Raw genomic sequence first — 27876 nt, forward strand, 5'->3', positions numbered from 1 at the left:
TCTGGAAGCTTTGCTGAAACGCACATATCATGGATGTCCCTACTGGTGTTTGAAATATCCGTAGCATTCCTTACAGCTCGGAACCCTCAGTGGGCATAGGCACAGGGCAGGATGGCAGCAACGTGCACGCCACCAGCTCCTCATTCCTGCTCTGTGACTGACTTAACCACCTGCTGGCATTGGCGTTTGAAACCCTGGCCGTTGGCAGACGTGGGAATTCTGGCCTGAGGAAAGCTATTTGACCAAGGAGGTCACTCAAACACAAACACAAGCACAGTGCCTGGAGAGGGAGTCATCGACCCAGTCAGATTTGATGGGTGGTCAGCAAAACCCAGGAAGCTAGAGTGAGTTGAGGTTGATTTATGGGGACTGTGGAGTAAGCATTTTTGAAACACAATTGGGAAATTCAAGGTTGAGGGCTGAAAGGATGAGCCAGGTGGCCTAAGTTTGAAACCTTAAGAGTCAGTATTATTTGTAAAACCAGATCACAAAACAAAAACCAGATCAGGATTCTCTCCTTTTCCCATTGTCAATCTTTCCACCTGCCCTCCCACCCCCTACCCCCCACCCCTACCCCATTACAGCAATGCTGCATATCCCATTCTGACCACAAGGTGTCACTCTTTTTTCAACCATTATTTTATGGATCTCTTCTCAATCAGCACAGTGGGTAAGCAGAGGGGGAAAAGGTGAGAGGGGAAGGGTTATCACATTAAATCCTAAAGCCAGGTGTGTTTGCGGAGAAGACAGATCTAGGCTGCAGATGCTCAAGAGGCGAGGTTAGCGGACGTGGCTAGAAGGGAAGGACTGCCCATCAGAGCCTCTCCACATAGAAAGCTTTGCCCATCTGCTGTAGCTCCTGCTGGTACTGTTGATACTCCTTTTCAAACAGCTGGTACAGGGCGGCCTGCCGGACCTGGTGGGGAGGACAGAGTACAGTGTTTCTCACCCTTTCCGTTCTCTCTCCCTCGTTGCTTTCCGGTCGCATGTTCACCCTTGGACCGGAGCCTGGCATACAGCGAGGGAGTAGCAGAGAGGCGGAACAAGTGGAGGGGACGCATCATCAACCGTTTCTCCCCAGGTGCAGCAGACATTTGCCAAGAAAACACCACAGACCGGAACTCTGCTGGTCACCAGGAATACAAACATACAACATGACAGTAACTGGGGCCCCTTAGCAAGTGAGAGGTATTGCTTTAAAATAGATCACTTACCACCGGATGCAAGTGATCAATTAAAAGAAAGAAAACGTTTATGGCATTTGGAGTGATTGGCTGCTGGGTTGCAGAAGAGACCACCTTAAATAAGGAGGGCCGGGGCAGAGGCTAGAAGCTTGGAAATGCCATCGGGCAAAGGCAATCATGGAGGAGACTTCAGGCCCCCATTGCTAGAACTCACCATCAGTAGTTGCTTATTGGCTAATGCCAACTCCCGCACCATGGTGTCCTGATTCCTTAGGGAAACGTATGGGTTTCTCCTCTGGCTTAATGTCATCTGCCACAGACAGTGAATATGTGAATCTTGCCACCTGCCTCAGAGAGAGAGGTGGGGGTACGTGGATCAGGGTCAAGAGACAAACAGACCAACCCAGAAAACCTCAGTGAGGCGGCTTCTTCACTCAGAACTTCTTGCACCAGGGTCAGACGATTGCCAATCGCTTTTGAAAGGGTCGCTAGACTATCGCTAGACTAACTCAGAACCTTAGCTGTGTGGGGTCCATTCTGACACGCATGGCGACCCTGTGTGTACAGCAGACTGCCGCACTGGTTCTGAGGCTCGTCGACTGTGCTACTACTCATCGGGCCCATTCAGACTGAGGAAGACACTATCAACTGCCCCCGCGAGTTTCTGAGGCTGTACATCTTTATCGGAGCAGGAAGCCTCATCTTTCTCCCTCAGACTGGCTGGAGGGTTCGAACTGCTGAACTGGTGGGTGTAACGTCGTAGTTATGAGTTGATCTGCTAACCACAAGGTCAGCAGTTATACAGATAAGGAAGCTAAAGATTCAGGTAAGTGGCCAGATTTAATGGCAGACCTGGTTCTCATTTCTAGTTTCTAACCCAAAGGCTAATATTCCTTCCATCACCATCAGTGATTTTTAACCCTGGCTGGATACTAGAACAATTCATTCAAGAGAAAAAACCAACAGTTTTAATCATAGAACGCATATACCTTTTAAGTATTGAAAACTTCATTAAAAATAGAAAACTCATGTGAATATAGATAGCTATATATAAATATAGTCACACTATATATGTGAGAGGGGCTTCAAAAAGTACATGGGGGAATGGAATGGAAAGCTAATGGAATTTTCCTATAAACATTTTGATGTCCCTTTTGTATATCTTCCAATAAGCAGACCAAACTTGCTGACATTTAAAAAATAATCTGAAGTGTTGACACTGACTAGAAAATAAAGTCCGCACAAACATATGTAAAAAGTGATAGCTTGCGGGGTGGGGGGTGGCGAGGGAGGGGAAAATGAGCAGCCGATATTAAGGGCTCAAGCAGAAGGCAAATGTTTGAGAATGATGATGGCAAGTGTACATATGTGCTTGACACATGGAAGGATGGATGGATTGTAATAAGAATTGTACGAGCCCCCAATAAAATAATTTTTAAAAAGTGATAGCTTATACCCTAGCCTCTCCCAACAAAATTGTCCATAATTTTTTATATCCTTTTAGGTTTTTCTATATAGCCAGTAAGTGTATCTTTTTATTTAACATGAAAGCATATATTTACATAAGCAGTCATTTAATAATTTACACATCAGCACATAGATTTGTTTCTTTCCATACTATTTTTTGTATACTAATTGAACCAGCCAGGTTAATTTTAGCTTTCTTATTTTTTATTAAAAGGTACCATCATAAACACCTTTGTGTATGTATTTTCTAGAACTTTTGCAAGTATATTTATTTAAATTTTTTGCAAGTATATTTATGTAAGATAAATTCTTAGGAGTTGCCAAATTAAAGGATGTCTAAATTTTAACTTTTGACTTCATCAAACTGTTTTCCAACCCACAGTGACCTTGGAGGACAGAGTAAGATTGCTCCACGGCATTTCCAAGGCTGTAAATGTTTATGGAAACGCTGTCTCATCTTTCCTTCATGGCATGGCTGGAAGGTTTTAATTATTGACCTTTTGTTTGGTAGCAAGCACTTAACCACTATGCCACCAGGGCAGTGATGCTCTGTGAATTTCCTAGGCTATAATCTGAAAGTGAACCTGACCCAAGCCATTGTATTTCCATTGCCTTGAATACAGTTGAAGGCTGAACAATGAATAAGGAAGATCAAAGAATAATTTTATGCATTTGAATTGTGAATTTAGTGAAGAATATGGAACCACCAGAAGAACACATCTGTCATGGAAGAAAAACAGCCAGAATGTATTTAGAAATGAGGATGATAAAGCTTCCTCTCATATACTTTGGATAAATTACCAGGAGAGACCAAAATAAAAAATTTTAAAACTCCCTGCCCTCAAGTCAATACCTACTCATAGTGACCCTATAGGACAGGCCAGAGCTGCCCCTGTGTGTGCCCAAGACAAACTCTTTATGCGAGTCGAAAGCCACAAGAGACCAGTCCCTGAAAAAGGACTTTATGCTTGGCAGCACATGGGTTCAGCACAAGAGGCAGGTCCTTGATGAGGTGGGTTGGCGCCATGTCTCCAGCAGTGGGCTCAAACTTAACAACTAACTGTCAGGATGGCCTGGGAGCAGGCAGTATTGGCTTATGGTACAGGGTTGCTCTGAGTCGGAAGTGACTCAACAGCTCCTAGCAACAATCTTTAGAGGAGCGGACTGCTAGGCCTTTCCCCTGCAGGGCTGCTGTCAGGTTTGAACCACTGAACTTTGGGTGAGCAGCCGAGCACTTAGCCATTGCGCTACCAGTGTTCCTTGCTCCAACCTAAATCCCTCCTAAAATCCCACGTGTTCTTTCCCCCTCACATCCTTGCTTGCTCTGGGGAGGATAACCTGTGAAACCACAACAAATGTGAGTCCTCTACTCCCGCCAGGCCATTTCAACCAGAGCCTCCAGGGGCAAGACCTGAGCATCCGTGAGGGATTTTTAAATGAGTCCTCAGGTGGGAAAGATTTGCAGGCCAGCACTGGGAGTCATCCCATTCACTCACCCACTCCTTACTGCACTCACTGCCTGATGAGTGCAACGCACGAAAAACAAGCAACACACACACACACACACACACACACACACACACACACACACACACACACACACACTTTTTCCCTTCAGAGTGGGAAGCAGGGAGGCCCCAAACCATAGCCTGAATCGTCAGTCCCAAGTCCTGTTAGTGGGCACTCAGAGGCTGCCTGGCTTCCTGCCCAGCTCTACACTTGTTTGCATTCCTAGGCAGTGTTGGGAGGTGGCTCAAGGGGACAGGCCAGTGTCAACTACGGAGGGCACGAGGACAAGATCAAAGCAGAGGTTACCTGTCAACCATCTTCTTGAGTTCCATGGCCTTTTGAAGACTCTGCAAGGAGAGAGAGATGTTGATCTGCCTGGATCGTGAGAACCTCACCCTCAGTACCACAGGTCTCTTTCCGAGAGGGAGGCCCATTTTCACCAGGAGCCGGGGTAAAGAAATCCCTATTCCTTTCCGGAGGGATCCAATTACACACACAGGCACTGGGATGAACAAACATTTGAATACCCACTCCGGGGCAAAGCAGTCCTACTCTGCTACCAACTGCCATCCTGTGACAGCAACAGCCCTTTCCCTGGAAATGCCCTCCTTCAGGTAAATTGATCTGGAAAATTCAAGGAAGATTCCTTCAACCCAGTCCTGTCCGTTCTGTATACCTCTTTTACTTGTATTTTTTCCACAGACATGTCCACACACTTGCTCGATAGGTCTTAGGAGACTGGGCAGACTCTTTTTGTTTAGTTCAGTCGCCTGGGTTTCAGTAGCCATAGCAACATTCCAGTCTCCAACAATGACCCTAGGCGTTGATTGGTCAGAGTCTGTCCTCTTGAACACATGAAGTGAATCCTGATTTCTATTCAGTTTCAGGATTTATTCACTTGGAGTCCTGAGTTTCTGGATGGTTCGAGGTCAATGCTCCCAGGGTCTCACCAAGTCTCCCTCCTTCCTACTCCATTAGGCAGAGCAGAGAACACACACGGTTGTTTTCAAGTTCATTTTATTAAATAACCGATTTATAGTCAGACCAGTACAATGGCTTGGTAGGGGAAGTCACTTATTCACGTGGTTCCGGTGTATCCCCAACAAAGAGAAGAGTTTGGATAGGAGTCGTACCAGGTTATCAGGGCAGTTCCTTGTATTCAATGTATTCACAACAGTATGGAATGAACGTGGCTTGGCAGGTGTGCAGGAAGGTGTGCAGCCACACATCTTGGTTGATGTGGGGCAGACAGCAGGGAGGGCCTTTTCAAATGCCAATCACTGCCAGCCCCCACCTGCCTCTCCAGTTCCTGTTGTCTGCCCCTCCCACCCATCAACTTGAGAGGCCCCAAACCTATGCAGATCCTCTTTCCCTGTTAACAGTAACAGGTAGATAAGGGAAGCCCCCAGCACCCTCATCTCAACTCTAACCTTTCAGATTCAGTAGTCTGGCACAGGGCATGGGAACATGATCAAAGCCAGGTGAACATTGTTATGGAAGGCTTGAGAGAAACACCAAGAACCCCAGAAAAAGTGCTTTTGGGGAAAATAGTTTTAATTGTTGTTCTGAAATATCCCCCAAGGGCTTCCAGGCATGATCTCTGCACACATCCACACATCGGGAGCGTCGGCAACAGAGTGCAGGCCCACAGCCAGGTACCCTGAGGACTGCCCGGCAAGCACACTGTCCTCCTGGTCGGCTCCCTCACAGAGTGCTCTCCAGAGTATTATAGTTGTCCTTGAAGCTCTTCAGTTCCAGGAAGTGCTTGGCACGCTTACTCTTCTGACTGGAGGGGAGGTATGTCACCTGGATGGTCGTTGGGGAGACTTCAGGAGATTGGGTAAGGTCTTTGGCTGCGGACTGGTGGTGTCGCTGAGAGCTCCCACTTCGTGCTTTGACCCTGAACAATACAGAGAACTTGTTCACTCACAAGTTAAGGTATAAGAGCATACATACAAGCAAGGACTCATCCTGTCACACACATGCAGCTGTAGCCACCAGTGGTCTCTGTTCCATCTTGTACACTAGTGACCAAGACCTCACCTGGCGTCTTAGAGGACTTTATCTCCCCGAGTCCCTGGTCTCTCACTCAACCTTTTCTTCATCTCACTATGCTCAGAGAAGACTTCTAATTCTGCCAATCCACTTAATTTGTACCAGCAGCTAATATGCTCTTAGTTCACCAAATCTCTTAAAGGCAGTTATCAAAAGAAGCATGTTAACAGTTAGTGGGCACATACAACATCTTCGGAGCCTGAACTTGGTGCTGCACCAACATGTAATTTGATTCCAAAACTCTCCTGGAATGGTATTATCCCTGCCTTTCAGGGTCCCGTAAGTCATCCATGTGAGGTCACAATGATAGTGAAGTGACAGAGAGCTGGGATTCTAACCGAGCTCATCAAATTTCAAAGTCTTCATCCCCGCCACTCCCCCCCCCCCCACTATACTCACGGAGCCTTTTTAGAAACTAACTGTCAGAAAGTGCATTCTGTGTTAAGTCTCCTGCCTGACTTCTGGGCTATACCCTTTCCCAACTTCTCCATGTTCATTTCCATCACTGCCCCTAAGTAGTCTTTACTGGGTTCGTTTGTCTATAGGAACAGAGAGGAGGCAGGGCAGACTGCTTATTCTAGACTGGCTTTCCCTCTATACCAAATATTTTCATTTTAATATTTGCAGAAATAGCATTCTCAAAACGAAGCTCACCGCCAGCGAGTCAATTCATGGCGACCTTATAGGGCAGGGTACAACTGCCTCTCTGGTTTTCCAAAGTGGGAACTCTCTCCAGGAGTGGAGAGCCTTATCTTTGTCCCAGGGAGCAGGTGGTTTCAAACTACTGACTTTGTGGTTAGCAGCCCAGTGTGTGACCCACTAAGCCACAAGGGCTCCTTAAATAACATCATTAAGCTATATTTAGTCAAAAAACCCAAAACGTGCTCCCAAGTCTATTCCAATCCATGGCAACCCCATGTGTTACAGAGAATTACTCGATGGGGTTTTTAAAGCAATTCTAAACAAAAGTCTTCATTCTTCTCCTGGAACACAAAAGCTGATCTCTAGACTAGTTTTAAACAGGGTTGTCAATGCTGTAAGTGTAACGAATGGGTGGCACCCACTCTTACTGGCCCAAAGCACAAACGAAGGACAACTAAACTCCAGAATCGGAGGGAACCCTGTGTGCCGAGAAGCCATTCCCTTGGCTAGGTCATCGATTCTGACTTTGTGCTGGGCAGAAGAACCACGGGAGGAAAGGCACTAACGCCCTTCGGCTGATACCGCAGCATCTGCCTACGCTGTGAGCAAGCAGTTCACACTGCGTCGTCTAGGATCTGACCACACAGGGCATGACCAAGTTCTGCTCTTGTTGCTCCATGATGCTCATCCTGCTATGAAGTAGCACTTCTAACATGGAGCCAGCCTGCCAGGCCCCTGTGACAGACACACTTCCCACCAAACTCACGCGGTGGCCAGCTCAGTCAGGGCCTCCTGATAGCGCAGGTACTCACTCTGGCCAAAGACCTGAGGAAAGAGGAAGAAAAAAGGGTCAGTTTTTTCAGTCTAGGGCATCTAAGTTCCTTGAAGGCGGAACCGGCCATCCAGCTTACCCCAGTGCCATAGCGGGCTGTCTCATAGCCATCCAGCAGGGTATCGATGAGGGCCTTGCGCACACCCTTGAAGGGAGTACTAGCGTTCCGAAGATCGAGCAGGTAAGAGCGGAAATTCCTGCCTATTAGGGAACGGGGATGCCGGCCTTCATTGTGAAATGGGATCTCTGAGGAGATAATAGTACAATCATACCCTTTTGCCCAATTTTCAGTCTGTCTAGTTAATTCCTCAAATTTACAACTGGGTCCAGTGTGAGTTGTGGGGGAGGGTCGCCTAGTAGAATTAACACCATGAGGTACCCAGGTGTGCAAGGCTGGTGGAGGCCACACAGCTGTAAGCTACACCAACAGTGATGCTGTGCTTTTTAACCTCGACTAATATATCTTGGCTTTCAGACATAAATTATGTTTGAGTAGAAAGACAACATATATGAAGGTGTTTCAAAGAATCGGGAGGAAGATTCCATTTTCTTGTAATTACTTTTCCCATGAGCTTTTTGAAACCCCTTGTATGACAAGTGGTTACAGAATGGGAGAAATTCAAGGCCCATCCACATTGGTTGTGAAAGTGGATGCTCTCTTGTTAAAATCCTGCCAGTATGCATGAAACAAATGAGCACTTAGATTCGCCACTTCAACATTCTCTATAGACACAATTTGGTGACATGTTTATCATGTTGCTCAAATCACCGTTTATGGAAAACAAACTAGTATAAAGCTCATGAAACTATAGGTCTCAGAAATGAGAATTTTAAAAACAAAAAGTTGCTTTTTTTGAGAAATTGCTTGCTTTTATTATTTCTTTATGCAAAAAGGTTAACCTAGTACACCACAATCCAGGCAGTAAGTGCTAGCCAGGACTGTCCAGAGGACCAATCCTAACATGAAGTGGCTCCATCACTCCTTTTCCCAGGTGAGTTGCCAACATCCCAGAAGGGACCCTGTTGGGCAGCCCTTACCAGCAGCGCGGATGGCATCCAGAGCTTTCATCCTGTGGAGATAGTTGTAGCGATCTGTTGGGAAAGAAGCTGGCCTCAGGCACAAGCTTCAAAAGCTCTCCAGCAAGCTAAGAAATCCCTCCCCATCCGATTTTGCCAGCAGCTATGTTGACAACTCTAAGTGTAAAAGAATTCACAACTCCTGGGAATCCTCCCTGAAGCGCATCCTCCAGGGGAGAGAGTTTGCCACATACTTTGATGTCCCTGGGTTTCCAGCTGTAGCAGTCTGGCATCATCATCTGCAAGGAGCTGGGGCTCGTACTTGATATCCTGAACTCTGGAAAGTCGAATATCAATCTCTTCTTTCAGATCCTGTGCAAGTGGATAAAAGAGTACGATCAGTTCACCTTACACATGGCTACCGTAATCTTACAATGGACCAGAGCAAGTAAACAACTCTAACAAAAAACACAGAAAAAACGAAAGTACTGAAATTGTCAGGTAAGATGCATGAAGTTAAGGGAGAATGGTTCTCTAAGATTAAACTCTATGTGCTCCACATTTTAACCTGTTAGAATTTCTTCATAATCTGTAACATCAATATTATTTCTTTCACATGGACTAAACATCTTAGCCATTATAAAGAACTTCCTGAAGTGGAAACATGAATGGTAACCGACAGTTGCTCAATCTACGAAGAGGGGGCCTGTGACGGTGGAGGACAGCTTGAGGATTAGCCTATCTGGTGGGCCTCACAGCTTCTACAGGGTCCCTTCCGAAAATGAGAGCACATTTACCGAGGAGGTAACTTACATTCCCAGCATCAAACCCCAACAGGTACTGAAGGTGTCATCCTTCACTTATGCAGAAGCAACTATTCCTATCAGTTTTACGCCACCTTCTTTGTTACCTCTTTGGTAACTTTTTGAATGCCCCCTCCCCTGATGAAATGCATCATACACAAAGCATGTATACACACATATTTTGAGTAACACAGCCATCAAGATGAGCCCCATTATCCAATATGAAGTTTCTGAAGTGGGGCATTACCACTGACTTTGAAACCCCTGCTCATCCTTGATGGCATTTCCTGCCATGCCTAAGTGAAACTTGTTTCCTCCTTCACCTTATCACTTGCCACCCTAAATAAGGTACTTTAACTCTGCTTAGTTTTGAACTTCACATAAATGGAAAGGGACTTTAAAACTTATATCAGACTGTTGGCTGATGAATTTTAACAAAGATGCTCATCCAACTTTATCCCAATCAAGACACGGAGCATTTCCATTACTTTAAAAAAAATCATTTTATTGGGGGCTCGTACAACTCTTATCACAATCCATACATACATCGTGTCAAGCAAATTTGAGCATTTGTTGCCATCATCGTTCTCAAAACATTTGCTTTCTACTTGAGCCCTCGGCATCAGCTCCTCTCCATGACTTTAAAACGGTCCCTCAGCTTGCTCTCCATGCGGCTTCCTTCCCCTCCGCACAGTAGAGTGCACCACTAGCATTACTTGTGGATGGCCACACAAGTGGATTCACATGGTCCACAAATTTTTGTGTCTGGCTTCCTGCTTATTTCCCTTCAGCAGGTTTTTGAGGTTCATTTGTGTCTTCAACAGACTTTTTAATTAAAAAACTGTTTTGGAGCTTTGTGTTGATATACCTTTTAGTTTATTTTCATTCCTATATGGTACTGCAGACTATAAATAACACCACCATTTATCTATTCTAATGTAGACATTAGGAGCTCTTATGCGTTGGGTTGCTAACCCCAGGATCAGCAGTTTGAAACCACCAGCCCTTCTGAGGGAGGAAATGAGGCTTTCTACTCTTGTAGAGTTAGCCATCTCAGTCAGAAATGACTCAATGGTGGCTTTTTGTTCAACGTGTACTTTTGGATTATGTTTCTAACAATGCTATAAACAATGCTATAATCTTATGCTTGTCATTTTCTCCACAGCAGGTGTGGGGTTGCTAGGTCAAGGGCTAAGTGTGTGTGCAATCTTAGTCAAGACAGTTCAAATAGTCTCTCAATGAGTTTCACTGACTTAGACTCCCACCACCAATGGGTGAGAATGAGAATGAGGCTCCTTTCTTTTCTAAATTTCTATTTATTTTTGAAATTCCTTTCTTAACAGCAAATGATTCCATTTGTTCCAGATGTCTATGTTTTGATCAACTCATGAGTCAATTTTATGTTGCTCTTATGAGTGTTAGTTGGCATTTGAAGAGCTGAGGAAATGAAATTATTTGGAAGGAGCACTGTAGAGGTTTGAGGCTGTGACATCCTCCAAGTGGTATGCCAGCAAAGAACAAAGGGATGAAGTGGTAATGGCAACGTAAGGAAAGATTGATACTGATCTAAGAGCTGAATCATATACTACCTCTAATCCTCCACCTAACTTGTTGCTCATTCAGTAATGACCCTACTATGTGTACACCTCAGTTCTGAGTGAACAAAACTGATATGGTACTTGTGTTCTTGAAGCTCAGTCTAGTGGAAGAGAGAAGCCTTAAACAAACAAACATGACAGAAAAGAAAGAAAAAATCAGGGTACTATGAGAAAATAAGAGGGGGGACCTACTTCAATAAGCATGGCTCTTTTTTTTTGTTTGTTTCTTTTTTTTTTACTTTTTATTGGGGCTCATAAGGCTCTTATCACAATCTGTGCATACATCAAATGAGCAAAGCACCCTTATACATTCGTTGCACTCGTCACTCTCATAATTCACCTTCCACTTGGGTTAACATGGCTCTTTTTGAAGCAACACCTAAGATCTGAAAACAGAAGGACTGCAACACTTCGGGTCAAAATGGCGGGCAGGCCCCACTGTCACAGCCTCAGGTGGCCAGATGACATTTGAAAATGGCACTTCAATGCTACGGGGTTCAATAAACGCGCGTTACTGTGAGATGATACAATACACCAGAACAAAGATGTGATAGAAGTCATAGGCTTCCTGAAAACCTTTATAATTACTTGGCCATAAGGCAAGAGATCTTGCCTAAGGAGCAGTGGACAAAATAGGAAGATAAATTCTACCAGGAACCATAGCTGGAAGAGGTTAGTTGGGAAAGGAGAGAGAGAAATAGGCAAAGCAGTTATCGCATCCTTGAACTCTGTGGGGCAGCTGTCCTCAAGAATATTTTTTTCCCCTTAAGAGTATTTTTACGAAGTTGGTTCAACCTGAAATGTATGATTTGAAACTTATTCTAGGCTGCAAATGTATTATTTTAAATAAATATCTACTGTAATCTTTGTTGGATTTTTTTGAATCCTGAACCCCATAAAAATCGTGACTGCTGAAGACACATAAATAAAATTTAAAAACTGAATTAAGTGAAGATCATTCCAGTCATAGTGAAAGCACACAGAAAGGTAAAAAATTCAACCAGTGGAGGGGTATTGCAGGGATCGCACAGCAGGAAGCTGGTGAAGGCAGGATATATGCCGACACCAGGGGCCCTCACACTTTTTAAACAGGGGGCCAGTTCACTGTCCCTCAGACCGTTGGAGGGCCGGACTATAGTTTAAAAAACAGCTATGAACAAATTCCTATGCACACTGCACATATCTTATTTTGAAGTAAAGAACAAACGGGGCAAAAACACCTGGTGGGCAGCATGTCCTCCGCAGGTCGCATGCGGCCCATGGGCCATAGTGTGAGGATGCCTGGCCTACACTATTTGGAAAACAAGAAACAAGATAAGCTATCACAAGTCCTAATCCAGAGATGTTAAGGCATCTATAGGCACTTGGATATATACCTATGGGAGTGTAGGAAACAGGCTCAGAATAGACAAAGAGGCCATTTGGCTAATCATATGCCATACAATTAATCACTTGCTATAAAGAATTCACTTGATTAGTTGATTAGCAAGTTAGACTTGATTAGCAGGTCAGTTTTGTTGTTTACAGACCCAAAGTTCTCTTAGATATAGACCTTGTTACTGTGAGGCTAATTTTAACCCTAAACCCATCCTAGACTGAACAGTTATATTCTGAGCATTTCTCACTTACATTGAAACATAACTTTCTTAATAAATCCTTTAATTATGAGAAAAAAATCAACCAAACATGCAAAATTATCAATTTAAAATAAACTGAAAAACATCTTACCACAAAGGAACTGTAATAAAAACCCTTGCGTCTACAGATGCCGAACCTAAAGTTTGTAGTCTGCATACCAACAGCAGAGGGGAAGTAAGCCAAGTCTCAAGAACGACAGTTAATGCTCTATCTACTAAGGTCACCAAAAAAACACACCACTCACTGTCACTGAGTCAATACTGACTCATACCAACTCCATAGGACAGGACAGAACTGTCCCTGTGGGTTTCTGCAACTGTAATTCTTTACAGGAGTAAAAAGCCTCAACTTTCTCTGGAGGAGGGGCTGGTGGTTTTGAACTGCTGATCTTGGGATTAGAGCAGGCCAATGAGTAACCCCTATGCCACCAGGGCTCCTTTCTACTAAGGTAAGCACGATGGAGACGACGTCAAAGCCAGGTTATTAAAGTCATCTGTGAAGGCAGAGAGAACCTCATTCTTGTTCTGACATCTGGAGCAGCAGATCCTCTTGGTGCCTTCAGTACCTACCTTGGGGGCATTGTGTCCCACAGGGACATGAGGTCCCCTCCGAGATTTCATTGCAAAGCGCATGATTTGCCTCTTCACAAAAATAAATAGCAGTACAAACACCTGTCCAAAAACAAATAAACAAACCATGAGAAAATGGAAGAATCTTTCGCAGATAGTAAAAACCAGTCACGCCTTCGTTCCAACAACTCCCCAGATTTGGGGTCTCGGGATGCTTTGGGGTAACACTGGGGCAAAAGTACGGCCATCGACTATAGGTTTGGATTTGGAAACCCTGTCGAGGAGAAGCTCCCTGTGGGGTGGGTCGCTCCCCGCCCGGAGTTCAGCGGGAGGTCCTCGGTCAGGGGCAGGGCGGTGCTGGCCCGGTGGCTTAAGCACCAGGTGCTCCCGGGGTAGGAGTCAAAACCCAGAGAAGGCACCGGTTAGCGGGCGGAGAACGAGGAGAGCCGACAGTTCAAGGGTGTCCGGTAGGTCGGACGCGAGAGCAGGGCTGGGGTGGGGATCTCCTCACCAGGCTCCCGTAGGCCATCACCAGCACGACATTCACCCCGGACAGCCAGTTACTACTGGACGCCATGGCCTTCCCACCCCACGCAGAGCTGCTCTGGTTTACCCCGTTGCCCTGACTCGTCAGCCCGGGTTCAGCCGAAGCAACGGCGTCTGCGTTTCCGGGGGCTCCCCGGCCATTTCCTTACGGGGGCAGGCTAAGCGAGCCCCGGCCTGAAAACATGGCGGCTTGCGGGGGGCGGGGGTGGGGAGGTGGGAGCCGCGCCGGTCGGCAGCTTCCCGCTGGCCCCCGGCACGTGACCGAGGCTGCAATGGCCCCCGGGAGCGGCGAGCGCGGAGATGCGGAACTACGCCAGTAAGAGGAAGTGGAGGCCATCTGTGCGTCACGTGGTGAAGGCGGGGCCGCTGGGAAGGAGGCGGGGAGGACGCGCGGAGCTCGAGAGAGGTGTCTCGTGGCGGTTCGGCGCGCGCACGCGTACGTGCGCGCGGCTTTCCGTGTCACGTGCCAGGGGACGCAGGAGGCAAGTGGGAGGGGGAAAGCGCGAGAGCGAGCGCGAGAGGGAAAAGGAGGGAGGGGGTGGGGAGGAGGAGGGAATCTTGGATCACGTGACAGGGGCGGCGCGGCCCGGGGTGTCAGTGTGGAGGAGACTGAGGTAAAGTTGGGAGCGCAGCGGCGTTGGCGGCGGCGGCGGCGGCGGCAGCGGCAGCGCGGCGGGGCCGGGTATTGTCCGCGGCCCCTTTAAATCCGCGATCTCCTTTTACCCTCCCTCCTTTCTCCCTTATCCTCGTCGTATCCCCCTCCCGCGGTAGGCCCCCCGCACCGTGTGTCCCCCACTGTACACCCCCCCTCATGGTCCTACGAGCCCTTCGCCTCCCCTCCCTCGAGTCGGCCGCCAGAGGTTTTGTTTATGGTTGGGTCCGCGGCCTAGTGGGCCGCGCCAGAGCCGGGGCCTCGATTTGGGAGCGTGGCCGGGGCGGGGCTTGGGGCAGCCGGAGGGGGGGGCATGCGGCTACAGCCTGAAGGGGGGAGAGCGAGAAAGAGCGCGAGCTAGCGAGCGAGCGAGGCCGGGGCTCTGGCTGAGGTAGGGCCCTCTCTGCTCCCTGGTCGGTGCCTGTGGACGAGACCAAGGGGCCGCCTCCAATCCTCTGCGGGCCTCCTGCGATCCGGATCCGGCTTGGTTGGGGGCGGCGGGAGGGGGGAGGCGACGGGGTGGAGCTGCCCGAACTCCCCCATGTGGCCCTCAGTTTGGAGTGCGGAGGATTAATTTGTTCCGGGTGGGAGGTAGGGAGGCGATAAGGCCCCGCGGGTTCCCGATGTGGCGCTCAGGAGGGTGAGCCGTCCATCCTCCACGCGTGGGCTCGCGTCCCCTCGCCGTTTCCTCCCTCTTTGTCAGCCTCCTATAGTACCTACCCCTCCATCTTCCTCACCACCCCGGCTTCTGGAAGACGTTTGACTGCTGTCTTGAGATTCCTGGGGCCCTTACTCTTGTTTGGGATACCCCAATTATGATGTTCTTGGGAAAGCTGGACGTGGAGGGCTCCGATAGAGGGGGGATTCTGCCTAAGGGATGTCACTAGAGCGCTGGGCTATTTGTTCATCTTCTCAGAGTGGAACAAGAATTCCACCTTTTTCCAGGCCCTTTACCTCCGGACAGGCCCTAAATTGTCTCAAAAACTGATGTCACAAACCAGAGACGACTTGCTCCTTTTCCACCCTTCTTGAACTCCAGCCACCTCTGGTGTAGTATGTTGTAGAAAGAGAAACAGCCCAGTAACAGGCGGTTTTTTGGTTACCGATTTTCTCTTGACCTGCTCTCCGAGTTTGGGCCATAGCAATCCCTTTTGTTGATGTTGTTTGTTCCCTTTCCCCAGCCACCTTCTCTTCTTCTGCTTTAGGGCAATCTGATAGGCCTTGCTGGGAGATTTTCAGGGTTGGTGACCAACTACTAGAGAACTGGAGGTGTTGGCTGAGTGTCAATTGGTAAAAGTGCTTTGAGATCTTAACACCATTGTCCTTAAAGATTGGACTATCCCTGTGATTGTTTCCGTTGTGACGGGAAATACTGCTGGCCTGTAAATTGGTGATGAAAGGCCTAAAAATGTACTGTTACCTTTTTATACAGCCCCTCTTTGCTAAGGGTGCCCTCCTTGGGAAGTACTTTTGTCTTACTAGAATCAAGGATGCAGAGGTCATTTCAACAAGCGACTAAGAAATAAGTAGAGCTGTTAGAGGCAGCAAGCCATGCCCACCCCAGTACAGCTTCAGAGTTTCTGCATTGTTTCACGAATTAGATTGTAAGCTCCCTGAGGGCAGTTATCAAGTGGTCATGTTTCTGTATTTCTTGAAGTACTGGACACATAGTGGTTGCTCAATAAATACTTGTTATTTTTTTTTTCAGTAAATTTTCTCTGGCTATTTTTTTAAAGTAGCTGGTTTCCATAAAATGGTCAAGGACATTTCTTGTTGAACCTGTATTTCCTCTCACATATTCCCTTGGTCTCCAATACGTCTCACCTTAATTCTCTAAAATATTTTTGTTCTCTATGAAAGAATTTAAACAAGATTTCTCGCCTTCACCATGATAACTCAGGGTAGTGTGGGCTTGCTACCAAAAGGCTGTCGTCTTTTACTGTGCCTCTAAGAGATCCATTCCAGATCACTTGTTTTTGACCTCCTCCGGATTGCTACTAGATAGGTAGTAAAATTTTCTTAGTCACATAGTTCACAGCCCTTGTAAGAGAGAAAATGGAAGTTGTTAGCAAGATTATCAGGAAGATTCCCATATTCTTTCCTAGTAAATGGTGTGGTCTTTAAAATGACTTTCTCATGTTTCTTTACAACTGCCTGGATATAGCATGGAAGCCCTGGTGTCACAGTGGTTAAAATGCTCAGCTGTAAGTGGGAAGGTTTGATCCCACTAGCCCCTCTGAGAGAAAGATGTGGCAGTTAGCTAGCTTGCATAGAGATTCACAGGCTTGGACACCCTATGGGGCATTTCTGCTCTGTTCTGTAGGGTCAATACGAATCAGAATTGACTCAAAAAGGTACTGGGTTTGGGATTTTTTTGGTTGGGTACAGTATATTCATTATATTATCTGTCATAAAAAATTAGTCGTGCAGTTTATATCTGTCTGCATTATAAGTCATACAAATTAAATCGGAGTAAAAGTCAGTATTTGGGTTAGGTGGGAAATGGTGACTACCATATCAGAAACTTTATTTTAGAGCTAATTTTAAAGTGTAAGAACTTTTGTCTAGCCTTATTTTGGTATTTTTCTCTTGTTGATTTGGATCCAGGAGTACTTAAAACAACTGTCCCTTTTTTGTGTGTAAGTTAAGTGATGAATCTTGATTGCAATGCTATAATGCTGCCTGGAAAAAGTATCCAGTTATTAGCTTCAAACATTTACAAGTCTTTGAGTGCACTGGGTATATAAAGAGAAAAGGTTATGGTTAAAAAAAATTAGCCAAGTAGTGGTCTGAAATTTTTTTTCTTGGTAATTGAGCATGTAGCATTCCCAATCCTTAATGGTCATGTCAAATAAATAAACAAACATACAAACAAAACCCCTAAAACAAACAAGAAAAACTCTATGTAATTGTTGATTTAATCTAGAAAATAATTTAACATTCTGTGACATCCAAGATGAAATACATTTTGCTGAGAGTTAATCTTTGAATATTTCTAGAAGGTTCTTTTTTCTCACTCCTTCAACCCAGCAATAGCTTTTGAGCATTCTAGAATGACCCCTGTATAAAGTTTCGTTTATGAAAAAATAAGAGAAGGAAAATATAAACTTGTTCTCTTTAGAAGGGAATAAAACAATGCAAAGTAACCACTTATTTGGAGCACTGTGTCATATGAATGTTTTCTTTGTTTACCAAAAGCAGCAGCTGAGATTGCATTATGAAAAGTATGAATGAAAGGAACCTTGAATTCAATAGAATCCTTGCTTGACAGAAATCTTGTGTGGGTTTTAGGAAGGCCTTGTGTACTCTGTCTCTTTAAAGATTCACTAAGTCATCTTGCCAGCAGTAATGCCTCAAGCTTTAAAGGCCCTTTCTTCTAAATAAAACCTTACATGCTTTTGCTTGGGAACAGATTTGGGATTTCTCTGTACATTAAGGTGAGTGGTCAAGGGTAATGGTAATTCTGGTATTTTGGGACAGTGGACTAGATTACCAACAAAAGCAGTCTCAAGAGCAATATGTTGAAATTATTGTCCGGCGAACTAAGGCGTCTAGACAAAGGTAGTGAGACTGATCCATGCCCCGTTTTAGACTAGTTCAATAACAACAAATTCACGCTATAACATGGTGGGGAGTAGAAACGAGAGGGAAAAAGACTTGGGATTGATTGTCCTTGCCCAATGAGGTTCATGCAATTTAGGTAAAAGGCTAGTAAGGGTGTTTTCTTGGGTAGATTGAGTCTAGAATTATATATGTTTTTGTTATATTTTAGGATTACAGACTGACCCCCTTTCTGGAAAGCTTTCTTCCCTAGACCTCTTTGTTCTCTAGTAAGGTAGCAAAGCATTAGAGCTTGCTGATAGGGAAGTAATAAAAAAAAACCTTGCCTGTAATTTTAAAAACAACAACAAAAAATCCTTATTCTTAAACTTCAGTGAGCACTCATTTACCCAGGCTCTATGATTCTTATAAAGAATGGGGGTGACAGCTATAGTTCCTTAAGCAATCTAACTAATGTGTCTCAGGAACAAACAGATAACCCTTTTTGGTTGTTCCTTTGAAGAAATGAAGGTGCTTGGTGGTGAAGGTGCTGATGAAAGAGGTTGAAAATATTTTGCCCACATTTAACATCTAAACACCCCCCCTTTTTTTTTTTCAATCTTTCAGTAATCTACCTTGTAAATACTGTTATTTGTATATACTGTAAATGATGACATCGGTGGGCACTAACCGAGCCCGGGGGAACTGGGAACAACCTCAAAACCAAAACCAGACACAGCACAAGCAGCGACCACAGGTAAAGAACCCAAGAGATACGGATCCATGGGTAGCCTTGCTGGTTGATAGTGCTTTTCATTCAATATAGCATCATTCTTTGTTTTGAGTTGTTGGTAATGGATTTTTTAATTATTGTTTTCTAGTTCTTGGGTCTCTCTCAACATAAGATCTGATAGCGACATGTGATGCCACAACCTTTTTTATTTTTTGAATCTGCATTATGAGGCATAGAAAGGTTAGGTCCTCTATTTGTATCTGGACAGTAATAATTCTCTCCTGTTATCGGAAACACTTTAGGAATACAGTCCTTATTTCTAAGGTCTCCCACCTGACATTTCTGTAGCCCACCTTTATTTTGTCGCTTCTATCCTTCCAGATTTTATCCTTTGGTCCCTTTTCCCCAAACTTGCCTTTATCTTCCTCCCTGGTCTCATTGAAGGCTTATCTGATTTCTCCTTTTCCTGGGAGTAGGTGGCATTTTTATTGTTTATTCAAAATTAACAGTGAGAATCTTGAGCATTACTCAGTTTTACATTTTAAGGAGTAAATTAATCACCTAGTTATAGGAGTTTATGTGTTGTTTTTTAAAGTTTGATTTAAATATGTAGGGGTTTCAAAAATTCATGGGAAATTCCATTATTTTATAATTCAATTTTCCCATAAGCTTTCAAAGCCCTCATATGCGATTTGGGGTTTGTTGATCCCTAATGTGGATGAATTACTTATATTTGACTGTAATTAGATAGACTGACTAGACAAGGCTAGACTTACCCCTTACTCGTTTTTGTTATTTCCAAGTGAATTTATAACAGGATCTTAGTATTTAATTTCACAAAGAGGACTAAAATTATTGCTATCTTACAAACATATTAGATATTCAGAAGTTATTCTCTCTGACTGCCCTCAAGCCACACCTTATTGTATTCAGCCCTAGGAACAAGAGTGTGGCTCTGGTTATTATAGAAACTAGAACAAGATTTTAACGTGCCTTTATTACAAATGCATTAATGAGAATTAAGAGCTATACATGCTGTGCTCCAAAGATGAAAGCCCCATTTGGGGATTGGTGAAAAAGATTTTGTTTCCACCCCCCCCTCTTTAGAGAGTTGACAGAAGAGATTTGGCAGTTTATATTCCCCACCCCTCCCAATTTCACTGGAGTCCCTGCGTAGCTCCACAGTTAAGCACTGGACTGCTAACCAAAAGGTTGGTGGTTCGAACATTGGAAGACCAGCTTGGGGATCTGTTCCTGAAAGGGCACAACCTTGAGAGTCTTAAGGAGCATTTATTCTGCAAACGTGAGATTGCCATGAATTGAAGTGACCCGGATGGCAACTACCAGCAACAACAAGAAGTGATATTTTAGTTACTTGGTACTGGTCACTGGTAACAAGGAGTAGGAAATGGGAAATGTGAAGGGTAGGCTCCTCTAGTTCCTCTACACTGTCGCCTCTTGATTGTACTGTTTTGATTGTTTTCCTCCCCTCAATCTCTAGGCCACTGCAGAACAAATTCGACTTGCACAGATGATTTCAGACCACAATGATGCGGATTTTGAGGAGAAAGTGAAACAAGTGAGTGTACCACAAAATTTGCAGGAAATTACATTGGGCTTCAAGCACAAATAACTTAAAAGCCCATGGGGATACTTTGTATGATAAACGTAGAAAGAAATTAACCACTTTAGAAAATGCTTTCAGTATTTGACTTACTTTGCATCTTTGGACAGCTACCATGCTTGGAGAACTTGGATCATAATTTTAGTCTCTGGTTTGTTGAGCGAGTTTGTTGCTAGCTTGTATAGCCATTTTGAGCAGTTGTAGCATCTAGACCAGTGGGTCTCAACCTTCCTCATGCCGTGACCCTTTCCTACAGTTCCTCATGTTGTCGTGACCCCCATCTATAAAATTATTTTCATTGCTATTTCATAATTGTAATTTTGCTACTGTTATGAATCTGGCAACTCCTGGAAAAGGGTCGCTTGACTCCCGAAGGGGTTGCGACCCACAGGTTGAGAACCACTGATCTAGGCGGTGAGTTTGGTTTTGGTAGTAACTAGAGAATATGAAAAGAAAATTCATGGTAGGGATGTGAGGGGCGATACTGGGAGGGTAGAGGGTGAGTGGGTTGGAAAGAGGGAACTGATGACAAGGATCTACATGTGATCTCTTCCCTGGGGGACGGACAACAGAAAAGGGGGTGAAGGGAGACACGCCAGACAGGGCAAGATAGGACAAAATAATACTTTATAAATTATCGAGGGCGCATGAGGGAGGGGGGAGTGAGGAGGGAGGGGGGAAAAATGAGGACCTGATGCAAAGGGCTTAAGTGGAGAGCAAATGCTTTGAAAATGATGAGGGCAAAGAATGTACAGATGTGCTTTATACAATTGATGTATGTATGGATTGTGACAAGAGTTGTATGAGCCCCTAATAAAATGATTTTTTAAAAATTCATGGTATGTTGAATGAGTCTCTGTTTCATGTCCAATTGATGGGTAGCTTTGTGAATACTTTTTGATCCCTGCCCCCAAACCAGAGGTACTTTTGGAAGTAGAATGCCAAAATGCCACATATTTTACTTTTTAAGCATGGTTCTTTCGAATTTAGCTCGTCTCTTCTCCCTGTGTTATTTTCTAAGTTTCTTTTTGGGCATTGAGGCCAAGATTGCTTCTGATGGTTGCTGATCTTTCTCTTTCAGTTGATTGATATCACGGGCAAGAACCAGGATGAATGTGTGATTGCTCTGCATGACTGCAACGGAGATGTCAACAGAGCCATCAATGTACTGCTGGAAGGAAACCCAGACACGGTAGAGTGCTAGAAAGTGGGCTCTGATTGGGAGGGAGGCTGACAGTGTTCTAAAAACATCAAAGGGGTAACTCGATAGAAGAGTACCTTATTTTCTAAGTAGAGCAAGGAACTTTGAAGATTTCTGCAGCTCCAGACACTAAACATTTATGTACCACGCAGGCCCTTTGTGAAGATAATGGATGTAGGAGAAAACAGATGGAATTTGTCACTTCTGGTTGGCCTCAGTAAATTATTTATTTCCAAGCTAGAGGCTGTTTTCAAGGCTAGTCTTATGTATTAATCGAGGAATAATTCTCATAGTTTTTAATAACTGCAACAAAGTCACAAGTGGTGCCACTTTGAACTCAGCGTTTCCATTGCGTTCAGCTTAACATCTCACAATGCCATTTCATTGTGTAAACTTACTTGTGTTGAAGTAGCAGAAATAAGCTTTTATGGCCTATTAACCATCCAGGAAATGGATTTCTCGGAGACTCCTTTGCCCTGGAATTTAGAGATTTTTTTTTTCTTACTTTTCCTCTCCTTCCCACTTAATGAGAATTGCAAGCTATTCTCTATTTCTGTTTGTCTTATCTTTGTACCAAATTGTAAGCCCCTTAAGAACAGGGACACAGCATTCCTAACCTTTTTGACGTTTCTGCAATACTAGTAGAAAGCTTTTTTTAATATATATTGTGAAGTGTTTTTTATTTGCTCAGTCTTCTGGTGATCGTGGGTGGGAGTAGGTTTTCATCACATCCTTTGGAACACCAGCTTACTAAGCATATAGTGATTACTTCTTAAGCTTAAAGTTAAGAGTTTGTCTGTTTCCTTGAGACATTGAAGATAATAGTTGTTTGTCTAGTAAATCATTATATAAAAAGTTATGTATATTTTAAGTGTATTACTAGATCAAATTTTACATCACATTTGACTTTATTTGAAAATTCAGTGCATGGATAATGATATAATACTGTAGTTATCTTTGGGGAGTAGGACTAAGGGGTGGGGCTACTTTGTAAAATGCTTAATGTTTTTATGAATAAGTCATATTTTGTCTCACCTATTATGTACCATAATGCTCCAAATCTGACCTTCCATAGTATCAAAAAGGGAAATAGTGTATGGAGTTTAGGCCTCTGACCCCAAATTAACCAGCTACTAATGAAATCAGCTGGAAGCAAATTCTAGCTGTCAGGGATGTTGGATATACCAATGATAAGTCAAAGTCAATACCGATTATAACTAGGGTTCCAGTTCATACACGCACAGGTTTATTCCAAACAAAATACTTGTAAACATGTCTGTTAACAGTGGATGACTACAGACACAAATTGTCTCAGTAATAGACTTGTCTTAATCTCATTAGGTTATCTTTTTAAAAAGGTTGAATCAAAATAGTAGTTTCCATGAGTATGTACTAGGCCCATTCCATTCAAGATAGGGATACAGAAGAGTCATGGGGTTTATGAAGAAATTTTAAGAAAATTAAAAACTGCACTAATGAGAAGAGTTTGGGAAAATTGCAGCAGTAAGGATTTTTTTCTATCTCAACAAGGTGCCTGTTCACTCTTGGAGGGTAGCAAGAACTGTCCTATGAGAGCATTGTTGGGAAACCTTAACCCATCCACCCCACAAACCTGATCAGAATTATTTTTTTTAATGTATAAGAAAGAGCTTTATTATATCAAGATCAAGTCCATCAGTCCAATACTGGTCCATAAGTCCCTCTTCAGACTCATGCAGCCACATGCAATGATGCAGAATGCAGGAATATCCCATGCCGGTGGGTGCAAAGTAAGGATCCAATCAATGGTGGGGGACGCATCTCCAGGACTCTCATAGCAACCAAGCTTCAGCCAACAGGTTCAGGAGGTGTAGTGCGTATGCATTACACTGCTAACCCAAGGCTTGCAGTTAGAAACCACCACCAACCCTCTGGGAGATCGAGGAGACTTTCTATTCCTGCAAAGAGTTACAGTCTCGGAAACCCCTAGGAACAGTTTACCCCCACCGTAGAAGAAAGCTATGGGTTGAAATTGTCTTCACAGCTGGGAGTTTTGTTCTTTGAATGCTTCAAAGATGACATTTTGCTGTATAATTTGAAGAGCACAGAATTCTTTGAGGAAAGTTTAGATGGAAACTGCCTTCAAAAGTGTTCAGACCTAGCTGGAGGGTATGTCAAGAAACGGTGACTTTAAAACAAAGAAAAAAGAACAAACAAATAAATAAATAAAACAGAAAAAGAAACGTGGCTTCACCTTTTGATAATCTTTAGTAAAGGTTTCTATAATCTTATATGGGGGAAAATGTTAGGCTGTCTGTTCCCATAAGGGTTTATAGTCCCAGAAATCCATATATGAGGGGTCTTCAAAATGTTTTGGGGAGGAATGGAAATGGAATTTTTCCACGGACTTTTTGACGCTGTCTTGTGTTGAGTGAATGAGACCATACCCAGAAACTGGCAGGGTTTTGTGGAAAATCATAGTAATTCTTTTTCATTATAGAGCCCATCTGGTGCCAGCAGTTGATGTATACCACAGGAAGGGAGAAAGGGGCCAAATTGCCAGGTTTTGAGACATAGTAAATTCTGGTTAGTGACCAAGGACTCTGAAAACTAAGAGTTTGGATATATTTTTCAGGCTTGCTCTCGCACGTTTGTTGAGGCTCCTTTAAGTATCATGTGATGTGGAATCAGCTTGGGCTACAAGTGTAGGCAGCAAGGAACTGCTGAGTCCTAGGTGGATGCTTCATCTTTTTAAAGAATTATTACCCTAGCAAATTTATTGTAGGCTATTTAGAATGTATAGATAGGTTCTAATAGAAATTGTTCAAAATTTACTTTTAATAAATTAAACCAGTTTAAAGGGGAAATATAAATGAATTAATTTGTAATTTCACCATCCTAAGAAAAACTACTGCGAACATTTTGATACATAGCCTTCTAAACTTTTGGGGTTATATATGTAATATACAACATATATTTCCATATTTTTAAGAGACAGGCCTTATTCAACTATTTTATAACCTTTCCATTTAACATATTAACATATTTTCCATATTTATATATGCATCTACATAATGATACTTGTGTTCATTTTTCTAAACTACTTTTGAAAAATTTTTAAATCTGTGAAACTATTAAAAGGATAGAATGAATTACCAATTGTGAGCATTTTGTCACAGTTGTTGCTCTGTGTTTATATGTAGCTATGTCTTTGGAAACAGTTTTAGACTTTATAATCCCCCCCCGCCCGCCCCCCAAATGGTTTGGCATGGTTTTCTTAAAGCACAGCACTTTTATAGGACTACAATACCATTATCACAGCTGAAGGAAAAAAAGTTATATTATCTAATACCCAGTCATTCTCGAAAGTTATTAGATAACAGACAGCTGACATTGTTTGAGTTAGCTGGTAACTGGGGTAGTAAAGGTTTGAAAATTGTGGTATTTATACCTGAACTTTGCTTTGCAGACATTGTTAATTTCATGATGATTTTTACTGAATGAGTGTTTTACAAAGATATTTAACTTATTTCCTTGGTACACTTTTTTTCCCCCTCAACTACACATGCATCATAGATTATTATTCTTTATGGAGAATTGAATTATATTAGTTTAGAACATATAGGGGACAGCACAACAGTTAAAACTTGGATATAATCGGGCCTATGCATAATGGAATGTGTGTGTAGGAAAATATAGTTGTTATTTTCCTCATATTCTGGATTATTTAGTTAGAGAATATGCCCAGTAATGGAATGAGTTCAGCGTTAACTTTGAGAAATTTTTTTCTTTTTCACTTATTTTATAGTAGTCTATAAAAAAGTTGGGCATCACTGAATTTTTTCCTTAGCCCAGGGAAGTTCAAAGAAAGGTCCAGTAGAAACTAGGTCCTTGAGGAGCTGATGCCAAGGGTTTAAATGGAGAGTAAATGTTTTGAGAATGATGAGGGCAATGAATGTACAAATGTCCTTTACACAATTGATGTTTGTATGGATTGTGATAAGAGTTGTATGAGCCCCTAATAAGACGATCTAAATAAATAAATAAATAAATAAATAAATGTATGTATATTTAAAAGTAAAAAAAGAAAAGGAAGCTAGGTCCTTTTGACTGATCTGCTGAGTGACTGAACTGTGGATAGAGAGGTCTTAGTGATCTTTATGGAAGTGATTCCTGCAGTCAATTATTAACTACAAGCACCTTCCCTACAAAGAAGGATTTTGATTTTGGCATTAAAAGGTACAGCGTTTAAGATTTTGTGTGCTCTCCATTTAAGCAGAGGCACGTGTTCTAGGGACTGATGCTAAGAGGAGGATGTTTGGCTATATTAATCAGCTGTTCTGGCTTTCATCTGTAGTCTCCTTACAGCAGCCCATAGTGATTAGATATGAACGCTTTGCCTTCCTTCAGCATTCCTGGGAGATGGTCGGGAAGAAGAAGGGAGTCTCAGGACAGAAGGATGGTGCCCAGACGGAATCCAACGAGGAAGGCAAAGAAAATCGAGATCGGGACAGAGATTTTAGTCGACGACGCGGTGGGCCACCAAGACGGGGGAGAGGTGCCAGCCGTGGACGAGAGTGTATGCATGGGGCTTTATCAAAACCAGCTGTGGGTCAGTAATGTCTAGAGTTAAAGGATGTGTCAGGGCCCTGCAGGGCAAGACCCCAGGACCATTGTATCATTCCTTTGTTCTTGCACCATTTCTTCTGAAACCGTGACATCTCTTGCATGTAGCCTCCTTCTGTAGTACCTACTAGTTTGGCATGAAGTTGCCATGTAGTTATTTGACAAGATAATTGATTTATATCTCTCTATTGTGTTTAATTACTATTCCCCATGTAATCGGAATGTTTCAACCTTTCAGCTCATTTCCCCTTTATTTTTTGTCCCGCCTCCAAAAACATACATGCCATTTGCTTATTTCTCTGTGTTTGTATGTATATATACGTTTGTGTTTTTCTTATTGACACTGCTCTTACCCCCCACCCCACCCCCTTTTTTTTTTTTTTTAGTTCGGGGTCAGGAGAATGGATTGGATAGCACCAAGAGTGGAGGGCCTTCTGGAAGAGGCACAGAAAGAGGCCGAAGGGGCCGTGGCCGAGGCCGAGGTGACCCATTTGTGGGAGGGAATGGATATTGAGGGCAAGGTATTCTTTATTAAAAATATATTCAGCTGGAGCTTGGTTACCGTCATTATTGTATTGGCATGCCAGTGCTAGAGCTTACTGAATGAGGACTGGGAAGGAAGGTAGACCTCATTTCCTCTAGTCTTTATTGCTGATACTACTGTGTTTACTTTGAAGACCCAGCACTTTGAGGAACAGAAGATCAATCTGTTGACAGTAATTATCTGTTACATGGGGCTGAGAGAAAGCACACCTGTTAGAATCAACCGTGCACCATACCTGAGCTGCTCAGCTGGCACCGTATTTATATTAACTTCTAAAATTATTTGTCTGTTTCTTTAGGTGGCTCTGGTAGGCGTGGAGGAAGGTTTTCTGCTCAAGGAATGGGGTAAGTTTTCTTGCTCTCATGTCAAAGTCTTTTGTTTTTGTTTCTAAGAATCACCCTTAGTATCCTGAAAATAATGAATAGCCTTCACTGAAATATGATCTGCATTTTTCTAGATTATTTAATCGGAAAGATGTGTGGACTGAAAGTTCATGGTTTAGGGATAAGTACTTGCAACCTGGATCATTATCTTCATTCGTATAGCCTCTTTTAAATGAATATGCTTTCTGTCTTCCTAAAATCTCCTTGGGGATTTTATTACAATTTTTGGTCTCCTAGCACAATTGACACAAGGGCTGTGGCCTTGGGTTAACCCCAAATGGACAGTAGATATCAAGTGATTGTGTGAAAATGAGTGGGCTGGTGAGAAAATGTAGATGATGACATATAGGCCTTTATAGCCTGGGGCCATAATTAATCTGTACTTGAGAAGAAGCCCTGAACATTCTGATGTTTTTATCCTCATTGAATTACTATTTGGTCATGTGCTGAGAGTTCAGAGTCTCTTTAAAGTTTGTTTCGTTGATTCTCCCCCCTTGCCAGAACCTTTAACCCGGCTGATTATGCAGAGCCAGCTCCTACTGAGGATAACTACGGGAACAGTAGCAGCAGTACATGGAACAGCACTGGCCACTTTGAACCAGATGATGGGACGAGTGAGTGAGCATTTTTATTCATCTCTTGACTTTCTGGGATTCTTAAGGAATACATAGTTTAAATTATAGTTCCATGAAAAAATAAAGAAATATTTTTGATGGAAAGCTAGGGTGAGAAAA

At 43.4% G+C, this 27876-nt stretch overlaps 3 protein-coding genes across 23 annotated transcripts in view; 1 reads left to right on the forward strand and 2 right to left on the reverse strand.

The window, feature by feature from the left end:
* Positions 1-814: 814 nt before the first annotated feature.
* Positions 815-4866, reverse strand: CFAP141 (cilia and flagella associated protein 141). Its single transcript, XM_075540750.1, has 4 exons — positions 4837-4866; positions 4467-4507; positions 1399-1528; positions 815-916 (listed from the first exon to the last, which is right to left on the reverse strand). The coding sequence occupies exons 1-4, from the start codon at positions 4864-4866 to the stop codon at positions 815-817; spliced, it is 303 nt and encodes a 100-aa protein (XP_075396865.1).
* A 294-nt stretch (positions 4867-5160) lies between these two features.
* On the reverse strand, positions 5161-14107 carry LTAP1 (lipid transport auxiliary protein 1). Of its 4 annotated transcripts, none has more exons than XM_075562503.1 (7): positions 13928-14104; positions 13315-13416; positions 8961-9078; positions 8728-8781; positions 7769-7935; positions 7624-7682; positions 5161-6060 (listed from the first exon to the last, which is right to left on the reverse strand). In XM_075562503.1, exons 2-7 carry the CDS (start codon positions 13375-13377, stop codon positions 5865-5867), a joined length of 657 nt encoding a protein of 218 aa, XP_075418618.1. In that variant the 5' UTR covers positions 13378-13416; positions 13928-14104; the 3' UTR covers positions 5161-5864. The 4 variants fall into 4 exon arrangements, with proteins under 4 accessions (XP_075418618.1, XP_075418616.1, XP_075418614.1 ...); XM_075562501.1 differs by having other exon boundaries at positions 7769-7890; positions 13826-14104; XM_075562499.1 differs by having other exon boundaries at positions 13826-14102.
* A 295-nt stretch (positions 14108-14402) lies between these two features.
* The window catches only part of UBAP2L (ubiquitin associated protein 2 like), a 42120-nt gene continuing 28646 nt past the window's right edge, over positions 14403-27876 (forward strand). For 9 of the 18 annotated variants that reach the window (XM_075562486.1, XM_075562498.1, XM_075562492.1 and 6 more), the window contains exons 1-8: positions 14420-14542; positions 18680-18809; positions 20287-20364; positions 21491-21601; positions 26000-26201; positions 26602-26697; positions 27058-27103; positions 27644-27756. In XM_075562486.1, coding sequence (XP_075418601.1) covers positions 18720-18809; positions 20287-20364; positions 21491-21601; positions 26000-26201; positions 26602-26697; positions 27058-27103; positions 27644-27756 — 736 coding nt within the window. In that variant the 5' untranslated portion in view covers positions 14420-14542; positions 18680-18719. Of the gene's footprint in view, positions 14543-14882; positions 14904-18679; positions 18810-20286; positions 20365-21490; positions 21602-25999; positions 26202-26601; positions 26698-27057; positions 27104-27643; positions 27757-27876 lie in introns of those variants that run through there. The other 9 variants (XM_075562489.1, XM_075562493.1, XM_075562494.1 and 6 more) reach the window with 3 other exon arrangements.

The sequence above is a fragment of the Tenrec ecaudatus genome, chromosome 1 (assembly GCF_050624435.1).
Source record: "Tenrec ecaudatus isolate mTenEca1 chromosome 1, mTenEca1.hap1, whole genome shotgun sequence".
NCBI lineage: Eukaryota > Metazoa > Chordata > Mammalia > Afrosoricida > Tenrecidae > Tenrec > Tenrec ecaudatus.

Excerpts from the sequence above, each read along its gene's own strand:
- LTAP1 (XM_075562499.1), bottom strand. The coding sequence starts at position 13,891 with ATGGCGTCCAGTAGTAACTGGCTGTCCGGGGTGAATGTCGTGCTGGTG. Across the intron at positions 7,936-8,727 it reads GGATGCCATCCGCGCTGCTG|AGATCCCATTTCACAATGAA; the intron begins GTAAGGGCTGCC and ends TTATCTCCTCAG. Across the intron at positions 7,683-7,768 it reads CAGCCCGCTATGGCACTGGG|GTCTTTGGCCAGAGTGAGTA; the intron begins GTAAGCTGGATG and ends CTCTTTCCTCAG.
- CFAP141 (XM_075540750.1), bottom strand. The coding sequence starts at position 4,866 with ATGTCTGTGGAAAAAATACAAGTAAAAGAG. Across the intron at positions 4,508-4,836 it reads AAAAAATACAAGTAAAAGAG|AGTCTTCAAAAGGCCATGGA; the intron begins GTATACAGAACG and ends CTCTCCTTGCAG. Across the intron at positions 917-1,398 it reads CCAATAAGCAACTACTGATG|GTCCGGCAGGCCGCCCTGTA; the intron begins GTGAGTTCTAGC and ends CCTCCCCACCAG.